The sequence below is a fragment of the Lepidochelys olivacea genome (assembly GCF_965140295.1).
Source record: "Lepidochelys olivacea isolate rLepOli2 genome assembly, chromosome: 25".
Classification (NCBI taxonomy): Eukaryota; Metazoa; Chordata; order Testudines; family Cheloniidae; genus Lepidochelys; species Lepidochelys olivacea.
Window position 1 is genome coordinate 11,778,371 of NC_140435.1, and position 22,918 is coordinate 11,801,288.

General features: G+C 52.3%; 1 protein-coding gene across 4 annotated transcripts; it reads left to right on the forward strand.

Moving 5' to 3' along the window:
• The first annotated feature begins 2,976 nt into the window (after window positions 1–2,976).
• Window positions 2,977–22,539, forward strand: TNFAIP8L1 (TNF alpha induced protein 8 like 1). Of its 4 annotated transcripts, none has more exons than XM_084614261.1 (2): window positions 2,977–3,237; window positions 21,773–22,539. In XM_084614261.1, exon 2 carries the CDS (start codon window positions 21,778–21,780, stop codon window positions 22,336–22,338), a length of 561 nt encoding a protein of 186 aa, XP_084470387.1. In that variant the 5' UTR covers window positions 2,977–3,237; window positions 21,773–21,777; the 3' UTR covers window positions 22,339–22,539. The 4 variants fall into 4 exon arrangements, with proteins under 4 accessions (XP_084470387.1, XP_084470390.1, XP_084470389.1 ...); XM_084614264.1 differs by lacking the exon at window positions 2,977–3,237 and adding an exon at window positions 12,169–12,267; XM_084614263.1 differs by lacking the exon at window positions 2,977–3,237 and adding an exon at window positions 16,087–16,331.
• Window positions 22,540–22,918: the final 379 nt, after the last annotated feature.

A 22,918-nucleotide genomic window follows, 5' to 3' on the forward strand; every position in this document is an offset into this window, starting at 1 on the left:
TGATTGCATTAGGGCTATGGGGTGACACGTGTCTGGGAGCAGCCTTTCTCAAGGCAGGTATGTTGCAAGGAGATGATGTGCTGGGTGAGGGATCAGGGAACTTTAGATCCCCGTTTTCAGAGGTGCTGGTGTAACTCCCGCCAGAATGTGGGTGTTAGTCTCCCTGTAGTGGCCAGTCCACAGAAGACTGCTGCTTCACCCAGCTGAGGGACTGACTACATTGCAATTGCGGGATGATGGCCGCTCGAGCTGACATACCTGAGCTAGCTTTCAAATCTAACTAGATCAGGTTCCAGAGCAGTGAAGCCACAGCAGTGCTGGCTTCAGCATGGGCTAACTGCCAGAGCAAGACCCCAGGGCTCTGGGTGGGCTTGTCCAACCTTTGCCATGCAGCTGCATTTTCACAGTTCCAGGACCCACACTAGCTTGGATACGTCTGCTTGAAATGCAAGCATGCCCCATGACAGGGGTGCTTTGAGCCATTGAAGCAAACTATAAACCCTGTATAGAATGGAAACTACTTCAAGCCAGGGGGTTCCAGCACCTGTGCCCCATGATTGCAGTGTAGACACCCCCTAAGGCTGGGTCATTTAGCTCAAGCCGTAGCAACTCATGCTTTTAGCCCCCTGGCAGTATAAAGTGGCCTTAAAGGGGGCAGAAATGGCCCCCTGTGCACAGGGCCTCCTTGGCCAGCATAGAACTGGCATAAGGGCTCTACCCTGCTTCCAGCCCCTGGCACTGGTGAATGGATTGGAGGGATCAGGGTATGGCCAAGTATACTGCCTGATGGCTATTGTCTGCATCCCAGGGCCCATAGGTGGCTGTTTGAAATAAAGTGCAAGCTAGAGCACCCAGTGGTTAGAGCAGGGCGGGGGATGGGCATCAGGACTCCTGGGTCCTATTCCCAGCTCTGTGACCTTGCACTCCATATGCTTTATAAAAATATGTTTATGAGTGTAAATATGATGTAACTGGAATATGCTTTATGCAAAAGGTCTCTTGTAAGGTATCATTACAAAGCTTATAATCTACTGAGTGTGGTCATCCTATTTGTATGAATGTGTCAGTCTTGTATCTGAAACTAGGGTTATGTAGCATAACTCTGAGGTCCTATTGTAATTATGCAAAGTGTGGGCCATTCATGGCAGTCTAGAATCATGATGGCTCCCATTAACCAGGATAATTGACTGTAGATGGCTCTGTTTACTTGTAGCCTTCCTGTATATGTGTGTGCCAGCCAGTGGGTAATGAATTCTCACAGGACATGGGAACATGTCACACGATCCTGGAATCCATCTTAAACCTGGTGCTTTTCCATTTAAAAGGAGGGGTGGGAACCCAGAGAGAAACAAAGGATTCCCGCCTTGTGCCAAAGATATGAAAGGGGGTGGAACAGAACAAAGGTGGATGCCAGTCATGAGAAATCCTCTAGTTATCACCTGAGCTGGAACTAACAAGGACTGAAAGGGAAAGGGTTGGGCCCAGACTAGGAAGGAGTCTAAAAGTCTGTGAAAGAAGCTTATTGGAACATCTCTGAGGGTGAGATTTTATTTGTATTCAGTTTCTTAATGTATTAGGCTTAGATTTACGTGTTTTGTTTTATTTTGCTTGGTCATGTACTTTGTTCTGTCTGTTATTACTTGGAACCACTTAAATCCTACTTTTTATACTTAATAAAATCACTTTTGTTTATTAATTGACCCAGAGTAAGTGATTAATACCTGGGGGAGCAAACAGCTGTGCAGATCTCTGTATCAGAGTTATAGAGGGTGGACAGCTTATGAGTTTACCCTGTAAATTTTATGCAGAGTAACATGGATTTATTTGGGGTTTGGATCCCCTTGGGAGCTGGGTGTCTGGGTGCTGGAGACAGGAGCACTTGCTGAGCTGTTTTCAGTTAAGTCTGCAGCTTTGGGGTGGTGGTTTGGACTCTGGCTCAACAAGGCAGGGTTCTGAAGTCCGAAACTGGCAGAGAAAACAGGCTCAGAGGTAATCTCAGCACATCAGGTGGCAGTCCCAAGGGGGTCTCCCTGACCGAACCCGTCCCAGTGTAATCTAGTGGTTGGAGAGGGCGAGTAACAATTAAGACTCCTGGGTGCAGCTCCTGCCACTGACTCACAGCAAGGCAGGTGACTTTCTGTCTCTCGGTTTCCCCATCTGTGAAACGGGGATAATGACCCTTCTCTCTCCAGCTAAGAGCTGTTGCTGGGGCCCCATTGAGCCACGGTGCGGCTGAGGGCTGAGCAGGCTCACGGCTGGTAATTACTCTTATTATTGCAGCCTACGCCGCTTCCCGGGGAGGGTGTGACCCGGGATGGGCTAGGGAGCTGCCAAGAGCCTCCGGAGTTGCTGGCGGAAGCAAAACAGGGCAATAAAGCCAGAGGGAAGAGCGAGGGAAAGCCTGGGAGACAAAAGAGGCCAAGGCTTTGGCAGGGGGGAGGGATAGCTCAGTGGTTTGAGCATTGGCCTGCTAAACCCCGGGTTGTGAGCTCAATCCTTGAGGGGGCCATTTAGAGATCTGGGGCAAAAATTGGGGATTGGTCCTGCTTCGAGCAGGGGGTTGGACTAGGTGACTCCTGAGGTCCCTTCCAACCCTGATCTTCTATGATTCTGTGACCCGGGCTGCATTTGCCTGGGGGGGGGGGGGCTGCGAGTCATCGCACCAAACTGCAAACCCAATGATGGGGAACCGCTTCAAGCTGCTCCCCCAGCTCCGGCACTTAGCTCTGCAGAGCTGATCCGGCTGGGGCAGGGGCCCTTCCCGGTGCCAGCGCCCGGCCAGAGGCTCCCCTGGCCGGGCAGGGAACCAAGGAGCCTGTTCGGGGCAGGGGGCAGCTTCTCCCATAGCAAACCCCAAGTGCAGCCCGCCCCTGCGCCCGGGCCCCATTGGCTACTTTGTAGCTAGCCCAGCGCTGCCATTGGCTGGCGGCTCCGTCAACCCCCCCTCCCCCGACTTCGCCTTGAATTTGAAACTTCGGGCTGCGCTGGGCTCGGGTTTCACCGCGGGGGGGCCGGGGAGCGGGACCCGGGAGCGCTGCCTGGGGCTCGCCGAGCTGCCGCTGGCCCCGTGACCCGGCTCCGCCCGGGGGCAGAGAGAGCCCGGGGGCGGGGGCCGCGGCGGACCGGACCCTGCGACCGGACCCTGCCGGCCGGGCAGCGGGACGGGCGCCGAGCTCCGCCGTCGGGCCGCGGGAGAGGGACGCGCATCCCCGCCGGGCCGGTGCCCGCCGGAGGCGGGTAAGTGCGGGGCGGCCCGGGAGGGACCGGACCGGGGGGCGGCCCGGGAGGGGTCGGGCTGGAGAACTGAGCCCTGGTTAAAGAGCCCCCCCCCCGTCCCCCTCCGGGAATCGACCGGCGCAGCCCTGGGCCACGCGGCGGGCGTCTGGGACATTTCCCCGGCCAGGGCCTGCCCGCCCCCCCCAAGCTGGTCATCACCCTCCCGTCTGCCCACCTCCCCCTGGGCCTGCCCTCTCCCCCCCCACCACCACACAGCTGGCCATCACCCTCCCGTCTGCCCACCTCCCCCTGGGCCTGTCCTCTCCCCCCCCACCACCACCACACAGCTGGCCATCACCCTCCCGTCTGCCCACCTCCCCCTGGGCCTGTCCTCTCCCCCCCCCCCCCCACCACCACACAGCTGGCCATCACCCTCCCGTCTGCCCGCCTCCCCCTGGGCCTGCCCTCTCTCCCCCCCCCCCACCACCACACAGCTGGCCATCACCCTCCCGTCTGCCCCACCCCGGCCCTGGGCCTGTCCCCCGGCCCCCCCAGCTGGGCATCACCCTCTCGTCTGCCCCCCCCCCCGGCAAGGCTTGCCCTGCAGGGTATCACCCCCCTGTCTTCCCCCAGGGCCTGCCCCATCCCCCCCAAGGCTAGGCCTCGTCCCCCCTCCATCCCCCTCCCCCATCCCTCGACAGGCATCCTCCCCTCCATCGGGCACCACACACACACATCCGGTCCAGGGCCTGCCCCACTGGGCATCATCCTCCCGCCTGTCCCCCGCCACCAGGGCTTGCCCCCCAGCTCCACCTTCTTTCTCTCTCCCCCCATGGCACAAGACCCTAATGGGCATCTCTTCATTCCTGCAGCACCAGCCTGTCCTGATATCTCTCCCTTGTCGCTCGGTGGCAGTGGGTATCTCCTCTCTCTGCCAGTGGGTCCTAGTTGGCCCGTATCTCACCTTCATGCCAGTGCTCTCTGTTCTCTCCCTGCATCCAGAGGCACCTCTCTGCTATCCTTAATGCTGGCCAATCTCTGGGGCGGGCAATGGGGATTTCGCCCCCTGTCCCCATGCCAGCAGGTTCTAGGAAGGCCCATCTCCCACCTCCTCAGAATCAGAGAGGGGGAAAGCCCCATTGCACAGTGCTCCCCGGTGTAGTGTCTGAATACCGGCAGTAACGGTTAATGCCCACTCCGAATGCTGCAGACTGTATGGGTCAGGGAGGATGATGTGGGATGCTGTCTTGTTCCCGATGTATGACCCCATCTACTAATATTTCCCTGGCCTGGGGTAACTAAAGGGGTAGGAGGGATGTTGATGCCACTTCAGGGCCCAGTGTTCCTGCAGCCCTTTCAACATGGCACCCACCAACTCCATTCTCCTGCCCAGATTTTTCAAGGGCTCAGCACCCATGACCGGGGGCAGGATTTGCCCAAGGCCTCAGCACTCAGCAGCTCTCCTTGGGGTCAGGTTTCCACCCAACACGCTGCACTCTTCTGAGCACCTGGCTGCTTACCTGGGCATCAAAGTGGGAGTGGAGCTCTACTGAAGATCTGGTTCCAGGGGAGTAAACTGTGTTGGTGCCGAGCAAGAGCACTGAAGTGCGACCCCAGTCCAAGGGGCAACCAGCCTGTCGCTGGGATTTGAGGAGGCAGTGATTGCTCAGAATCCGTTTCATTTATTGCCCCATGCCCTGAATGGCTTGATAGGATGGAAGAACAGAGAACAAAGCTTGTTCCTTGTTCAAAGCTTGTTCCTTGTGGTCTGTTGCCACTCAAGAAAGATCTTGGCGTCGTTGTGGATAGTTCTCTGAAAACATCCACTCAATGTGCAGCGGCAGTCAAAAAGCGAACAGAGTGTTGGGGATCATTAGGAAAGGGACAGATAATAAGACAGAAAATCTCATATTGCCTCTATATAAATCCATGGTACAGCCACATCTTGAATACTGCGGGCAGATGTGGTCGCCCCATCTCAAAAAAGATCTATTGGAATTGGAAAAGGTTCAGAAAAGGGCAACAAAAATGATTAGGAGTCTGGAACAGCTGTCATATGAGACAAGGTTAATCAGACTGGGACTTGTCAGCTTGGAAAAGAGTCAACTTAAGGGGGGGATAAGATGGAGGTCTATAAAATCATGACTGGTGTGGAGAAAGTAAATAAGGAAGTGTTATTTACCTCTCATAACACAAGGACTAGGGGCCACCAAATTAAATGAATAGACAGCAGGTTCAAAACAAACAAAAGGAAGTATTTCTTCACACAACACACAGTCAACCTGTGGAACTCCTTGCCAGAGGATGTTGTGATGGCCAAGACTATAACAGGTTCAAAAAAGAACTAGGTAAGTTCATGGAGGATAGGTCCATCAATGGCTATTAGCCAGGATGGGCAGGGATGGTGTCCCTAGCTTCTGTTTGCCAGAAGCTGGGAATGGGCGATAGTGGATGGATCACTTGATGATTCCCTGTTCTGTTCATTCCTTCTGGAGCACCTGGCACTGGCCACTGTCGGAAGACAGGATACTGGGCTAGATGGACCTTTGGTCTGACCCAGTATGGCCATTCTTATGTTCTTATCTAAAATCAGTGGTGTTTTCTGCTGGAACAGGTGACAGTGGGGCATGATTTGTCTTCTAAAGCCCCATCCACCAGTTTAAAAAAGCAGCTCAGTAGGAAGGGAAAGGAGCTGTCAAGGTTCCTCCCCCACTCTGAACTCTAGGGTACAGATGTGGGGACCTGCATGAAAAACCTCCTAAGCTTATCTTTACCAGCTTAGGTCAAAACTTCCCCAAGGTACAAAATATTCCACCCGTTGTCCTTGGACGGGCCGCTACCACCACCAAACTAATACTGGTTACTGGGGAAGAGCTGTTTGGACGCGTCCTTCCCCCCAAAATACTTCCCAAAACCTTGCACCCCACTTCCTGGACAAGGTTTGGTAAAAAGCCTCACCAGTTTGCCTAGGTGACTACAGACCCAGATCCTTGGATCTTAAGAACAATGAACAATCCTCCCAACACTTGCACCCCCCCTTTCCTGGGAAATGTTGGATAAAAAGCCTCACCAATTTGCATAGGTGACCACAGACCCAAACCCTTGGATCTGAGAACAATGAAAAAGCATTCAGTTTTTTACAAGAAGACTTTTAATAAAAAATAGAAGTAAATAGAAATAAAGAAATCCCCCCTGTAAAATCAGGATGGTAGATATCTTACAGGGTAATTAGATTCAAAAACATAGAGAACCCCTCTAGGCAAAACCTTAAGTTACAAAAAAGATACACAGACAGAAATAGTTATTCTATTCAGCACAATTCTTTTCTCAGCCATTTAAAGAAATCATAATCTAACACATACCTAGCTAGATTACTTACTAAAAGTTCTAAGACTCCATTCCTGGTCTATCCCCGGCAAAGACCAGCATATAGACAGACACAGATCCTTTGTTTCTCTCCCTCCTCCCAGCCTTTGAAAGTATCTTGTCTCCTCATTGGTCATTTTGGTCAGGTGCCAGCGAGGTTACCTTTAGCTTCTTAACCCTTTACAGGTGAGAGGCGCTTTCCCCTGGCCAGGAGGGATTTCAAAGGGGTTTACCCTTCCCTTTATATTTATGACAGGAGCCATTTAACTCCTCTCTAAAATGATATTGCAGATTTAGAAGGGACTCCAAGAAGGGCAACACGAATTATCAACGGCCTAGAAAGTCTCTCCTATGAAGAGTGATTGAAAAGATTGGAACTGTTTGGTAGAGAGAGCATTGGACTGGGCCTGAGGAGACCTGGGCTCTATTCCCAGCCCTGCCACTGGCCTGCAGGGTGACCTTAGGCATACTACTTCCCCCTCTCTGTGCCTCCATTTCCCCATCTGTAAAATGGGGATAATGATGCTGACCTCCTTTGTAAAACACATGGAGATCTACTGCTGTATAAAGCTCTATAAAAGCTGAGGATTATTATTACGACCACCTTAGAGACTAGGCAAATAAAAGGGGATGTTATAAGATTCTATAATATAATGAATGGTCTAGAAACGATAGATTAGGAACATCTGTTCCTCCTGGTCTTTTAACACAAGACTTAGGGGATGTTCACTGAAATTAAAAGGTGGTAAATTCAAAACAGATGGACGGAACTACTTTTTCACACCAGACATAATTAGACTGTGGAACTCATTGCCACAAGAAGTCACGGAGACCAAGAACTTTGCAAGATTCAGAAAGAGATAACGAGTATATGTCATAGTTATTGCCAATACTTTTGGAAGAGATATTAAATTTCAGGGTTTAAGCCAATCGCTAACTATTAGAGATCAGGGTGAGAACTATGGTGAGAGGCAGATTACCCGACAGCTGCTGTGGTGGGTTCTTGCACCTCTCACACTGTGAGAGACAGGATGCTGGGTGAGATGGATTTTAGGTTGCATCCGAGAGTGCTGAAGGAATTGGCGGCTGTGATTGCAGAGCCACTGGCCATTATCTTTGAAAACTCGTGGCGAACCGGGGAAGTCCCGGATGACTGGAAAAAGGCTAATGTGGTGCCAATCTTTAAAAAAGGGAAGAAGGAAGATCCTGGGAACTACAGGCCAGTCAGCCTCACCTCAGTCCCTGGAAAAATCATGGAGCAGGTCCTCAAAGAATCAATCCTGAAGCACTTGCATGAGAGGAAAGTGATCAGGAACAGCCAGCATGGATTCACCAAGGGAAGGTCATGCCTGACTAATCTAATCGCCTTTTATGATGAGATTACTGGTTCTGTGGATGAAGGGAAAGCAGTGGATATATTGTTTCTTGACTTTAGCAAAGCTTTTGACACGGTCTCCCATAGTATTCTTGTCAGCAAGTTAAGGAAGTATGGGCTGGATGAATGCACTATAAGGTGGGTAGAAAGCTGGCTAAATTGTCGGGCTCAACGGGTAGTGATCAATGGCTCCATGTCTAGTTGGCAGCCGGTATCAAGTGGAGTGCCCCAAGGGTCGGTCCTGGGGCCGGTTTTATTCAATATCTTCATAAATGATCTGGAGGATGGTGTGGATTGCACTCTCAGCAAATTTGCGGATGATACTAAACTGGGAGGAGTGGTAGATACGCTGGAGGGGAGGGATAGGATACAGAAGGACCTAGACCAATTGGAAGATTGGGCCAAAAGGAATCTGATGAGGTTCAATAAGGATAAGTGCAGGGTCCTGCACTTAGGTCGGAAGAACCCAATGCACAGCTACAGACTAGGGACCGAATGGCTAGGCAGCAGTTCTGCGGAAAAGGACCTAGGGGTGACAGTGGACGAGAAGCTGGATATGAGTCAGCAGTGTGCCCTTGTTGCCAAGAAGGCCAATGGCATTTTGGGATGTATAAGTAGGGGCATAGCGAGCAGATCGAGGGACGTGATCGTTCCCCTCTATTCGACATTGGTGAGGCCTCATCTGGAGTACTGTGTCCAGTTTTGGGCCCCACACTTCAAGAAGGATGTGGATAAATTGGAGAGAGTCCAGCGAAGGGCAACAAAAATGATTAGGGGACTGGAACACATGAGTTATGAGGAGAGGCTGAGGGAGCTGGGATTGTTTAGCCTGCAGAAGAGAAGAATGAGAGGGGATTTGATAGCTGCTTTCAACTACCTGAAAGGGGGTTCCAAAGAGGATGGCTCTAGACTGTTCTCAATGGTAGCAGATGACAGAACGAGGAGTAATGGTCTCAAGTTGCAGTGGGGGAGGTTTAGATTGGATATTAGGAAAAACTTTTTCACTAAGAGGGTGGTGAAACACTGGAATGCGTTACCTAGGGAGGTGGTAGAATCTCCTTCCTTAGAGGTTTTTAAGGTCAGGCTTGACAAAGCCCTGGCTGGGATGATTTAACTGGGAATTGGTCCTGCTTCGAGCAGGGGGTTGGACTAGATGACCTTCTGGGGTCCCTTCCAACCCTGATATTCTATGATTCTATGATAGGTCTTACCCTGACTGTCAATTTCTGTGTTCCTGATCTCATGAGTAACATCATATATGTCTCTAGCACCTTCCATTCAAGGACTTTATCGCTCTTTCCAAAGAACTAACCCTCTTAGTCCCTCTGAGCAGCATCACCCCATTTTACAGATAGGGAAACTGAGGCACAGAGAGGGGCAGTGACTTGCCTGAGGTCACCCAGCAGGTCAGTGGCAGAGCTGGGAATAAACCCGAGGGCTCCAGAGTCTAATAACCACTGGACCATCAGTTTGCTTAAAAGCAAACTTATAAATGCAGCAAGCCTAGAACACAGCTTGTAAATGTTGTTCATTATTTGCAACACAGTCACACGTAGATCAGGGACCCACGGCCCTTGGCATAGTCCAGCGGTCAGTTACGCAGTCCTGGCTTGTGTTCAGTTTTATGTCAAAAAACGAGATGGGGAATGAGACCAACAGAACAGTGTGGACAAGGGGGTAACAGTGAAACCGGCAAGAGTTGCACCATGACTGCTCGCCACCTGCCCAGCCAGCCACCCCATTAGACCCAACTTGGGGTGCACCTACCACAAGCTTCCCCCCCGCCTCATGAGAATCTTTCTTTGTTTCGAAAGTGGCTTAATATTTGCAATGATCCTTTTAGAGGCGCAGACCCCGTCAGCTGGGAGCATTCAGTGTGCCAGTCAGCTGAGACTTCTCCGCATGGGGGCTTGAAAGCTTTCTTCCTGATGAGCCTCCTTAATCACCATCCTCCTGAGCAAGGAAGGGAGGAAGTTGCTCCAGAAGAGAGAACTGCTGAGCTGAGCTCGACAAGGAAGGGAGGTAGCCGAAAGCAAGAGAGAGGCCTCAAAATAACTCTCCCTTCCTTATCCTTGCTCCATTCTGGGACAGAGCATGATCCATCCGGTCCTGCTTCCTGCCTCTCCCAGGGAATTATGCCCAAAGCTGGAAGGATGCTGCTGTGATGGGAGCAAGCACACTGAGGGCCAGTGGAAAGGTACCTTAAGGTGGATGGAAGCACCCCTTCCCTCCAAGAATCTCCCCTCCCTGTATTCAGGGAGCTTTCCCAGCCAATGTAGAACTGGCCTATGCTGGTCCTGCTCCCTGGCCCTGATGTAGGAGCAGGTTGGGGGCACAGCCAAGTGCCCTGTATCACAGGTAGTCTCTATTTCTCAGGGCCTGCTGAGGGCTGTGGGAAAGGGTGTGTAAGTCACAGCAGGCCCAGGCCTCCTCTACTGGGACCAGGCAGGATCCTGTACAGGGCATGCAATGGTGACATAAAGCATCCCTATCTCCAGTGCAGGAACGGAGTAACTGAGGCTCAGGCTACAACAGGGCACAATCTGTCCCTGTCCTCGGATGCCCCAGGAACCTCTCAGACTCCCTCTGTTGAGTGGCAACATCATGTGATCCGTTCCCAGTCCCAGGCATCGTTGCCATAATATTCCAGAGCGCGGGAAGGGGCAGTCTCTGTATACACCAGGCTCAGCTAGCTCGGATCACCATTACTGCCACCTCCAGGACTTCCTCCTTCTGTCCTCCTTATATCCCTCAGCCTTTTCTGGGAGAGCTGATTGGAGCCCCAGTGATCAGAGTGCTGGCTCACCAGGCTGGTCCCAGCACTCTGTCACCTGGGAGCTACATGAATAGCTCAGATCTGTCGAAAGTTCTTATCCCATGTCCTCACAAGTATCTGAGTGACTCCGATAGGTGGATTGTCTCCTTACAGGGATACATTTGAGCTGAGAGTCTAGAGCCAGATCCAGGGTTCTGGTTCAGGCTCATCTCTGGTTTTTGCACTGAGTTGGCTATTTCCCAGTCGGAACAGAATTATTAGTGACTGTGGCCTATTACAAAGAAGAAACCCTAAGATCTATTTCAGATGGCTTCTGGTTTCCGCCCTGCTGTGTCTGTTGGCTTCCTGCCACTCCTAATCAGTTCCACGCTTGGGAGCAGCGAGGGGCCGACGGGGGGGCTGGAGAGCTGAGAAAGGCTGTTTGGGAGATTCTGTGAAATGAATTGGCAAGTTCTCAGTCCGGCTCTGAACATCCCGGTGTCCAGCTTACAGCAGTCACAGCTGATGGGCCTCAGCAAGAGAAACCAAAGAACATCCTAGCCATCTGAAATCCCAGAGTATGCCCCACAGCCATGCTGGTGGCAGGGGGACCTTCCATTGCCACTGCTGGGTGGCTAATTAAAGGCGCTCAGGGCTCTCTGTGCCACAGAGGGTCAGGAACCCCAAGGGCCTTTTACAATAACTCATTAGCACTTCCCTTTATGCTGCATAGCCAGCTGTCCCCTAATAAATTCCCCGCTGCCTGGCTGGGGCCTGCACCTGGGACGTTGGGGGCCAGAGCAACGGCAGGGGTGAGCAGCAGGAGGCCTGGCCAAGGCAGCCCTGAGTCAGGCCAGTTTCCCAGTGTCATAGCCCTATGCTTTTGGGGCCTGGACTGAGGCCTCGCAAACTCATTTCACAGCATCCAGTGAACAGTGTTTCTCCACCCGTGGGCCTTGCAGCAGTGAGAGGCCCAGCTTGCACCAAGAGGCAAAACCGCCCATGTTCCCGGAATAGAGTCCCACGTCTTCTCCCCCGGTCCCAGCCCAACCAGGACCCTTTCCCTGTAAGCAATTTGGGGAAGGGGCCGTCTCTGTGTTCCGTGTCTGAACAACGCCGAGCACCACTGGGGGCCCTGGTCTACGACTCCGGTGCCTCTGTGCCACCACCATGCAGCCGGTAATAACAGTGACGCTGGGCCGGCATGGTGCTATAAATGGGATAGGCCACCGCTGTGTGTACACATGTCTGGGCTTGTGTGGCTCACCGGATTCCTGCTTCCTTCGTCGGGGAGAGGGTCTTTACGCAGTAGCTTCCGTCTCCTTCTCCTCCTTGGACCCACCCGCTGTGCACACAGTCTGCCTCCCGGGCGGAGGTTGCTTGGCTACTGATCAACTCTTACATTTGGCCACTTCAGGAAAAACTCCTGCAAAGGGCCTGACTTGTTTCTCCAGCAGCTGGTAGATGTTAGCGATGGGGCTGCTGGGGAAGTTGTAGCTATCAAGGCCGTTTGCGCCCATGGCAACAGGTAACAACAGAGGCTGCAGGAGATGAGGTACTACTTTAATTATTTATTCCCCCACCCCCAAACACCACTAAAAGTCAGGCCTGGGAGGGTGAGATCCTGACGCCTGTCAGAACAGTGCTGCCAAGGGCATCTGGAGTTGGCTGATGTAGGGGGTGTTACCTAATGGTTAGAGCTGGTGACTCCATGGGCTTGCTGTGTGTGGTTACGTCACTTCACTCTTCTCTTTCCCATTCTTTAATGGTCGTATTAACGCTTCTCTGGGGTGGCAACGCTTCCCTGGGGTGGCTGTGAAGCTTAATTAAATTAGTGTCCGTTATCGGCTCTGAGAACTGCTGGGTGGTACGGCAGGGCAGAGCCACAGGAAGAGAAGCAAAAGAGAAGGACAGTTGTTGAAATTCCTTCACCCCTTTACAGAGCCTGGCTGGCTTCCCGCAAACTCGGGCAGAAGTTTAAATGTGTGTGTATAAGGGATAGCCCTTGTGCAGCTCTGCACCCCTTTGGGATGCCCTCTGCACAGGGGATTTTCCACTTACTTCAAGGTCCCTTTGTGCTGCCAGGGTGGCATAAAGGGGCCTCCGTGTGACTAAGAACCAGACCCAAGCAGGGTGCCTTGCCCCAGTGTATACAAGATAATGGCACAGTAAAGCACTGCGCACCGGATTGCTTTGCTCCTGTCCGGCTCTGGCGTGAAAGGCCGCTCTCCAGCAGACCCAGGTTAGGCCCTCGGGCAGCGAGGCGTTCCTGCCATGTTTGCTTTCCACCGCGCTGGCAGGGGAATGGTGGAAGAGCTGAGTTCCGGGGCAGTCAGGGAGCATCTCAATCCACTCCGCAACCAGCTGGACAGATGCCACTCCTGCTGTTTAACGTGCCCTCTGAGCGGAGAACTTTTGCACCAGAGGAAACTTGACTGCAAGTTATAAATCCAGGCAAAACCGGAGGGGTGGGGGTTCTATGGGTATGCGAACGTGGCCCTAACAAGCGCCAGGAGGAGAAGGTGCCTGCCTGCTCTCCTCTCCTCTTTCCACATGCTGTACGCTCTCTCTCCATGCTGACCCATAAATTATTAAAGCGCCTTTGTGCTGCTCTATGAAATATTCATCCCGCCATCAAGGGAGCGGTGGGTGGGTGTTCGGCGGGAGAAGGGGAACGGCTAACAGTTGCTCCAGTAATTGAGACCAGCATCGTCAGGAGTGGAAGCAGTGCAGGTGCGCAGTGTCTGGAAGAAATGCCGGGGGGAGAGAGTAGCGAGGGGCAGAGTGGGAAATAACAAATCATCACCTCCGCTCCCTTCCCAGCTTGTGGAATGGGAGGGGGCTGGGCTCAGGCTCTGAAGCCCACTCCCCGCGGAGCCGTGATGATAGCAGAGGCCCCTGGGAGGACAGAGTGGTCTGAGTTGGATGTGGCGCTGCAAATTGGCTTCCTGCACACACCTGTATGTTTCAGTTTTGCCTAATCCCTTTCAAATGTCACCAGCCTCCGCTGGGTGCGGACAGGATGCCAGTGTTTTCAGAGTCACGAAGTGCCTGTTTTCTGATTCGTCACAGGTGGATGCTTTTAAACCATCGGGCCTGATTCGGCCCTCGCTTCCGCTGGCAGCTGCGGGAGTTATTCCTGATGTACACCGCTCTTGGGGATAGGGGGCCGGGGGCGGGGATCAGGCTTTATCTCAGTTACATGTACCCACAGAAGAAGGCTTGTGTCAGCATCTGAGGAGCAGGCGGGGCTGAGGGAACCGTGAAGCTGTCACCGGATGTGCCATGTTGTTTATGGGAGAACTGACATGCTCATTTGCCATTGCAGGCCTGCGGTGCGCATCATCCCCGATGAAAGGGTTAAAACTCAGACCTGGTCTAAATAGCTGCAACACTGCTGAGGTCAAGGGAGATTCTTAGTCCAGGGCTGCGTTTGTCTCTACGCCAGGTCCTCTGTGTTTGATCAGCCAGGGAAATCTGATTCTGATGCTGTGTGGTATCTAGCTTGGTCAGGTCACTGCTGTCACTTGATATCTGGGGGTGGCATTTGGTGATGCTCTCTCCGCTGCATGCCCTTCAATTAAGCTCTTCCTAAAAGTCAGTTTGTTTTTTTTCCCTCCCTGCGAGTTGCCCTTGCTGCAGAGCTGCAAACTCACTCTGCGCCGGGTGCCAACTTCGCATTTGCAAATGAACCCGTTTGTAACTGCCTTGTGTTCAGAACCCCTTCATGATAGCTGGGAAGGGACTATCCGTGGCTTGGGGCCGAGAGGAACAGGTACAGAAAGGATCCCTGTGGATGAACGGTGTTAACTGGATTTATCTTTGCCCACAGCAGGGTGTATCTGCTGGCTTCCCCCTACTTTTCATGTCTAGTTCAAGCTTCTTGTTCTTCCCTTTAAGGCTTTGCATGAAGCCGCTTCTGCTTATCTCTCTGCTGTGGTCTCTTGCTGCTCCCTGTTGCTCTGATGATGAATCCGTCTTACCATCCCTTCCCCCACCCTGGTCTTTGTGCCTCCTTCCATGCCCACGCGTGAGGCATGAATTGCTCCAGGTGCCTGGCCCTTCCTCGTTCCAATCCCGCCTATCACCAGGTCCCTCAGCGCTCACTTCTGGCAGCGAACCCCACTGAATCAAAGCCAAAGACATGCTTCGGTGCAGAGCCAGGCTGCCAGATCAACATCAGTGAACAGCTAACATGGTTCATGCCATCCAGCGAGGCAAGGAAAGCAGCTCACTACTCTGCTGTAGGTAGCAGTGGCTGAATCCTCGACGCAGGAGAGAAACTGAATCCTGAATTTGAGCATTCCATCTTGCCTTGGAAGGTCTGTCTGTATATTAAGGTACTTGCCTGGTCCTCATCACCATAGTATTTGAGCACCTCACAATCTTTATTTATCCTCACAACACCCCTGCAAGGTAGGGAATTGCTATTTCCCATTGTGCATATGGAGAAACTGAGGCACGGCATGACTAATGGGATGCAATTGCAACATGGGTAGGCCTGTTGCACTAGCTGGCTAAAGATAGCAGTGTAGCTGCCCAAGTACAGTCCCACCCAGGACCCTAAGTATTGTCCCAGGGGGCTGGCTCCCTGCTCTGCACATTGCAACCTGGCTATGACCCTTCTGCACCAGGCCTGTGACCCACCTAAAAACCTTCCTGCAACCCCTTGGTGAGTCGTGACCCACTGCTTGGGAAGCAACTCTTGGCCGCAGACTTTCTGCGTGACCTTGGGCGAGCAGAGAATTGAGCTTTGGTTTCCTGCATCGTAGGAGTGCAACCAAACCACTGAGCCATCCTTCCTCACGGTCACAATGGGGTGTCAAGGCTCCCAACTGCAGGAGAGAGATCTGAGAGAACTTCAGGGGTCTGGAAGAGAAGGGAAAGCGGAGAAGTCTGTGGACTTGGACGCTGCATCCTCAGCCCCATGACCATTGCCCCATCCTTCCTCTGGACAGAAGCAGAGCCTTGCTCCATTTCCCACAGCCGTGTCACAGACCGAACGGCACTTTCAGAGGCTGTTGTGGTTTTTTTAGAGGTGTTTTCAAACTCCAGCAGAGCTGGAAGCATGAGTGACAGGAAGGAAATCTGCTGGTTTATTTCCGTCTCTAACTTGTGCTGGGGCAAAACTGCCTCTTTCTCTGTCGGCTGATAAAGCAGCGCCGAGGTGAACAATGGAACAAGTAGGAGGCTCTGCGTGACGGGCTAATCTGAGCAGGAAAAGTCTCATTTGAGGGAAGTCTCCAGTCACTCGTTAAACGGTAGCATCTGCCCAACGGGAAGTGAGCCATGTTGTTGGGGGGGGGGGCGGGGGAGCACGTTGAGAGGATAGTAATGGATTAGCAGGAGAGAGAGGTTCGGCACGAGGGAAGGAGTATGAATTAATTCATTCATTCCCCAAGTCCGGGGTGATGCTGCCGAGTCCCGTTTAGAGCCCCCTGGCTTCCTACACACACCTGGAGCGATCCTTAGAACTGGATGAACCATGGCTCTCTGGAGAGGAGATTAGACTGGCGCTGGAGAGACCTGAGCTCCTGGCTCTGTAGCTGGCCGGCGGGGTGACCTGAAGCTGATTGCTCCCTGAGACGCAAGGGAAATGAGCAGCGGAAGTGAGACGAGGTTTGGAAAACGTGACCTGTAAGGAAAGGTTGAAACGCTGGGCCTGTTCGCTCTAGGGAAGAGAAGGCCGAGGCCGGGGGACGTGATAAATATGTAAAAGGTTGCTATAGAGAGGACGGTGACCAATAGTTCTCTGTGTTCACCGAGGGTAGGACGAGAGGATGTCACCTTAGTTCGAAGCAGGAGAGACTGAGGTTGGATATTAAGGTAAACTTTCTAACTCAGAGGGTCGTTAAGCTCTGGAACAGATGACCTAGAGGGGTTGTGGAATCCCCATCGCTGGAGGTATTTAAGAAGAGGTTGGACTAACCCCCGTCAGGGATGGTCTAGGGTTATTTGGTCCTGGCTCAGTGTGGGGGGGCTGGACTAAATGACTTCTCAAGGGCCCTTCCAGCCCTCCATTGCAACGATTCCATTTCTCTCCGTCTCAGTGATACTTGCCTTCTACAGCGCTTTGAGATCTGTGGCTGAACAGTGCTATGTAAGAGCCAGGCATTGTTAAATTAATAGTGCGAGGGAGTGTTATGTGGTGCTTGTTGCCATGGTTGCTTACAGGGATGTCTGGGTGTTGCGGGCTCTTTAGAGACGGTTCCCTTTGCTGGGCATTTCCTTGTTTTTAAAGGATTGTGTGGGTGGAGGTTGTACTTAGCCAACCTCAGCTGACAAAGGTTTTGGTGTGGGAATTTCTATTTATATGGGTGCCTTTCATGATCCCGAGGCACTTTGCAAACTGCCGGCACACAGCAGCACTGAAATGCAGCTACCTCTGGGGTGAAGCCACCGGCTGGATGGATAAGGCATCAGCAGGTTGGAAAGAGCAGACATTTTGGGCAACGACAGGGAGGCAAACCCTTACTCTCCCAGAAAAGCCCCTGGGAAGTGTAATGTCTGTGCAGAGCAGAGAGGATCTCCGCTGGTAAGGTCGCATGCTCAGAAACATGCCCGATTCATTTTCTCTTCTGCGGCTCACGTTCAGTTCTGTGGCCTGGGCTCTGCAGGAAGTCAAGCTAGAGTCTCAAAATGGTCCCTTTAAAAGCCCAGCTTCGCTCTGCTCTGAAAGGACAACTGGGTAAGTCAGCCCCACATCTTTTAGGCCAAGGCCTTGAGCTGTGACCAGGGATTTTGGAAGCCCCAGCTTTTTGGGGGTGCTTGGTTTGAGACACCATAAAGGGGTCTGATTTTCCCAAAGTTCTGAGCACTTTCAGGTCCAGAGAGAGTCAGTGGGAACTGGGGATACCCAGGGTGCCTCAAATGATTCCTCTGCGAAACCAGGGGAAATTAGGGCCGTACGGTTTCTGGGTCTCAGTTCTGCCATCTGTGAAATGGGGATCAGGCCAGTGTAAGAAGGCTTCCACCACAGAGAAATAGATGTCTAGCCAACCTTCTCCCCACTGCCATCTCTCCTAAGGCAGCTGCTCAGAGCTGTCACATCACTACACTTGCTCACTCAACTTGGGTCGTCTGTCTTTGGAAAGATCCCTGGACGAAAAGACACTGGCAGACAGCAGAGCTGCCCTACCGGGGCCACGGCCACAGCAAAGCTAACTGCAGCCTCCCACGAGCAGGGGAAGTTAACTTTCTGAAATGCAGGTGCTAAATCCTAGCCCCTGTACTGCCGCCCACACCCGATTGAGCAGCTCTGTTTCTCTCTCGCTTGCTTTCTCTCTCCTCTATCGCAAGTGCCCTCTCTCTCGGCACCAACTTCTCTCTCGTGTGCCTGTCCTGTTAGGAGGATGCCTGCAGCTCCAGCCTCACGCTGGTAAAATCAATGTTTTCACATAAAAGGAAATACTTGCAAACCTTTGTGTTTTCCAAAGGGTTGTAAATAACGCTGCGTGGAACATCGTGTAATAGTACAGGTTTTGACTGCTCTATTACTGCTCGCTTAATTTATACCCTCCTTAAGCCTGGGCCAGCCTTTCCATGAATGCCCCCAATTTGCAGGGGTTTAGAACTTGCAATGGAAAATTCCCAGCTGGCTGGGGCTCGCTGCACTGGCTTCCACCAGCACCTTTGTCATCCGGCCTGGGGCAGTTCTCCTTAGCTGTATGAGGAACTGATTCAGAGTCACCAGTTCTATTAGCTGGACTATTGTTCCCATGTAAATCCTAGGATGACAATGATCTTGTGTGATGGTCTACTCTAAAGCACCTTCCACTGGATGATCTCAAAGCACTTTATAAACCTGAGCTAACTATCTTCTCCCCCCCCATGTCAAGTAGGTAAGTGTAGCAGGGTGCTGCTGCAAAAGCACCTAATTAGCCCCTGCTCAGCCAGCTCCAATCAAGAGAAATAGATTGGGGCTGGTGTAACAGGCATGATGCCTGGCCTGGGGAGTTGCTCCATGGACCTGTGGGCCTGACAAGCCAGCAGTTATAAGGGCTGGGAGCCAGTATGAAGGGGGGCTGCCAGGAGAACGGGCAGTCTCCTGGCTGTGGGCTGACTTCTTGGGAAGGAGGGAACTAACCCTGTAAGCCTTGTACATAGCTCAACACTGGCGGTGGGAGAACTGTGTGTGTAAATAAAGACACGGGTGCTGCATAACAGGAAGCCTCTCTGGGCTTTCTTGGGGCAGTCAGCAGGCCCCAGGAAGAGGGGTGGGCAGAGGACCCTGTTACAGTAAGTATTATTAGTCCCAATTTACAGATGAAGAAACTGAGGCACACTGAAGTGAAGTGACTGCCAAGAAATGTACGGCAGAGCTAGGAATGGAATCAAGGTCCCCTAACTCCAAATTCAGTGCTTTAACCACTAGACTATGCTCCCTCCTTTAATCACAGTCTGTTGTTTTGCTACAAACAGCAGTGTGCCCTAGTGGAGAGGACTAGGATGCAGGAGACCTGGTTTCAATTCCTGCCACGCACTTTGTGCCACTCTGTGCCTCAGTTTCCCCATCTGTAAAGTTGGGATAATGATACTGCCCTCCTTTGTAAAGTGTTTGGTGGTCCACAGCTAAGAGTTAGGATTTATAATCCATAGCACCTGTGTCCTCAGTCCCTGCCCCTTTTTGAATGACTCCATTTCCGCTAACCAGTAAAGCCCTCGCAACCCCAGTTTTCGTGTTACTCAAAACCTTTGAGATGTGCATTTTCAGCAAGGGCTAGTGATTCTGGGGGCCCCCTGGAGACACCTTAAAGAGGCCTGACTTTCAGAGAGCAAGTGCCGAAAGCTTAAAGTACCAATATTAAAGTGCACGATTCCGGAGGGTAAACGTTTGAAACTGGATTATTTAGGAAAGGGAGACACTGAAAATGCTTCCAAGCAATCGATTTATGAATGGCTTCACCCCAGTGGCCTGGATTACCTCCCCATACTGTATGATCTGTATTATCGTAGTGCCTGGTGAGCGCTTGTCATTGACCAGGACCCATTTGTGCTCAGAGCTGTACAAACATAGACTGCCTCTTATGTGTTTTTCCTCATATACACACAATGGCTGTGGCCAAAGTCCCAGAATAACTTCCCTCTAAGCAGAGCTTTCCCAAAGCCAGCGCTGTAATTTTTGCCCATCAGGTCAACGCATTGAAACACATATTTTTATTTATTGTTACAACAGCAGCTAGACCTTCCAACCAAGATCAAGGCCCCCTTGTGCTAGGTCAGGGCTGGGCAAACTTTTTGGCCTGAGGGCCACATCGAGGTGCTAAAACTGTATGGAGGGCCGGGTAGGGAACTCTGTGCCTCCCCAAACAGCCTGGCCCCCGTCCCCTGACTGCCCCCATCAGAACCCCTGACCCATCCAATCCCCCCTGCTCCTTGTTCCCTGACTCCCCCCAGCCCCGAGGACCCCACCCCCATCCAACCCTCACCTGCTCCCTGGCTGCCCCAACCTCTATCCCCACCCCCGCCCCCTGACAGGCCACCTGGGACTCCCACGCCTATCCAACCCCTCCCCCTGTTCCCCGTGCCCCGCTGGCGGCACGGCGAGCTGAGGCTGCGGGGGAGGGGGTACAGCAGGGGCAGGGCCGGGAGCTCAAGGGCTGGGCAGGTCGGTCCCATGGGCCAGATGTGGCCCGCAGGCCATAGTTTGCCCACCTCTGTGATAGGTGCTGTAAACACACATGACAGACAAGGGGCGGGCAAAAGGAAGGATTGTTACCCATATTTTGCCAATGGGGAAACTGAGGCACAGAGCAAGTCAGTGACTGTCACACAGGGAGCTTGTGGCAGAGCTGGGACTTAAACTCCGATCGCTTGAGCCAATGAAAGCGCCAAACCAAATTTGTTCAGATTCAGCGTAAACAGGTCCCACCATATGGAAACAGCTGCATCACCGACCTGCTTCTCTTTCCCATCTGTCCTAACATGAGAGCTTGTTGTTACGATGGTCTGTAGTGTGTTGCTGTTCCAGGCAGGATGAATCCCAGCACCTGTGTTGCTTCATTCACTTGTTTCAGTCTCTAACACAATCACTGGCTAAGTGGCTCGGTTTGTGTTTGTGAGTCCTAGGCAGGTCTTGTAACCTGTCTCTCGGTCTTTCTCTTGCCTGAATTGCTGCATTCATCTGTGTGCAGCCATCAGCTAAGCTGATAACCTTGCTTATGAGCTCCTCACTTCTTTCTTCTTTGGTGGGCCTGCAAGAATCAAATTCCCTCACGCAGCGCCGGTGGGGCGCGCAGGAGACTCGGTCCCTGAGTAATGGTGAGCACAGGTTATCATCCAGCCAGGAAACTGAATCGGTTCCAGAATCCAAACTCTGGCATAGCAGGGAGCCGGAGAAATCAAGTGCTTTGATGTGCTTTGAGAAACACAAAAGGAAACCAGCAGGAGTGCTGCTCTCTGGCAGCTTGCAGGGACTGAACAAAATTATATCAGCAAACGTGGCTTATAATGTTACCCACTCTCGGGGTGTGAGCTCTGCTGTGCTAAAGAGCTGCTCACCAGCCACACGTTGACCAACAAGTGTCACGCGGGTCTCCCCCTCAAGGAAATGAGCCAGATTTTAAGGAGGGCACATTAAAACAACTGGTAATAAATCCCATTCTGCATAGGTAGCAATACAGATCTCAGGTGGGAAGAGAGCAATAGAGGTCTAATGGGCCTTTCCAATGTACGCAGTGCATTGACCTTCCTTTGATGTTTAGGGAATTTTATCCCACTGTAATACCTAGCCACTAGATTACACCTGTTCCCAGAAAGGGGGAAAGAACCCAGGACTCTTGGCTCCTAGTCTCCTACTCTGTAAACCGTGCGCACTCCTAAAGCTGGGTACAGACCCCAGGCGTCCTGATGCTCTGACCTTCCCTGTTCTGACCACTAGACCATCCTCCCATCCCAAAGCTGGGAACAGACTGCAGGAGGCCAGACTCCCAGCTCCCTCTGCTCTAACTATTAGACCAAGATGCTTTTGTGTGCGCGCGGACCTGTGCTGGGAAGGGAGGGCTCATTACTCCAGGGCAAGGCCTGAATCACACGGTTCTGTTCTCTTTTCCCCCTTCCAGAGAAGATGGACACCTTCAGCACCAAGAACTTGGTTCTGCAGGCTCAGAAAAAGCTCCTGAGCAAGATGGCCTCCAAGACCATGGCGAACATCTTCATTGATGACACCAGCAGCGAGGTTCTGGATGAGCTGTACCGGGTCACCAAGGAGTTCACCCACAACCGCAAGGAGGCCCAGAAGATCATCAAGAACCTGATCAAGATCGTCATGAAGCTGGGGGTGCTGTACCGCAACCGGCAGTTCAGCGCCGACGAGCTGCGGCTGATGGAGCACTTCCGCAAGAAAGTGCACACGCTGGCCATGACCGCCGTCAGCTTCTACCAGATAGACTTCACCTTCGACCGCAGGGTCATGTCCGGCGTGCTGAACGAGTGCCGCGACCTGCTCCACCAGGCCGTCAACACCCACCTGACGGCCAAGTCCCACTCCAGGATCAATCACGTCTTCAACCACTTTGCGGACTACGAGTTCCTGTCGGCGCTGTACGGACCTTCCGAACCCTACCGCACCCACCTGCAGAGGATCTGTGAAGGGGTCAACAAAATGCTGGATGAGGACAACATATGAACCAGCAAAGACAAGGCCTGAGAGCAACTGTTTGGCTCTTTGCCTGGCTCTCTTCTACCTGGACTCTCCAGGCTGCATTCTGGTGTCCGTGAATTTAACGGCAAGACGTCTGTTGTTTTCAGTGGGTCAGGCCTTCTCACGCACTCTTTCTCCACAGTGCTAAACGTCTTGCTCTTTCCTTTTTTTTTTTTTTTTTTTTTTCTCTCATGAAGACCAAGGACTCTTCACTGTCTGTCTAAATGAGGTTACAATCTGCTACTTGTCTTGGTAGCTGGAATCTCTTCACCTCACTTTAGCTCCCTAAGGAAATTAAAATGAGACAAAGCAGCTTCCGTCTCTACCCCACGGGGGGACAACTACACCAAAGGCGGCGGGGTTGTTTGTCTGAGTGAGACTGGAGCAAATGCTCTTCTTTGCACTGGCTTGATATCCGCTTTGGAACCCAGCCCAGTGTCTCTAACCCATCAGAGGCCAAGCCCCACAGTACGTGAGCTCTCTGGTTAAAGGACCTTGGTCTCACTGTATATATGTTTATCCACCAAGTGCTCTTAAATTCAGAGTCCAAGGAGTCCTGCTGTAG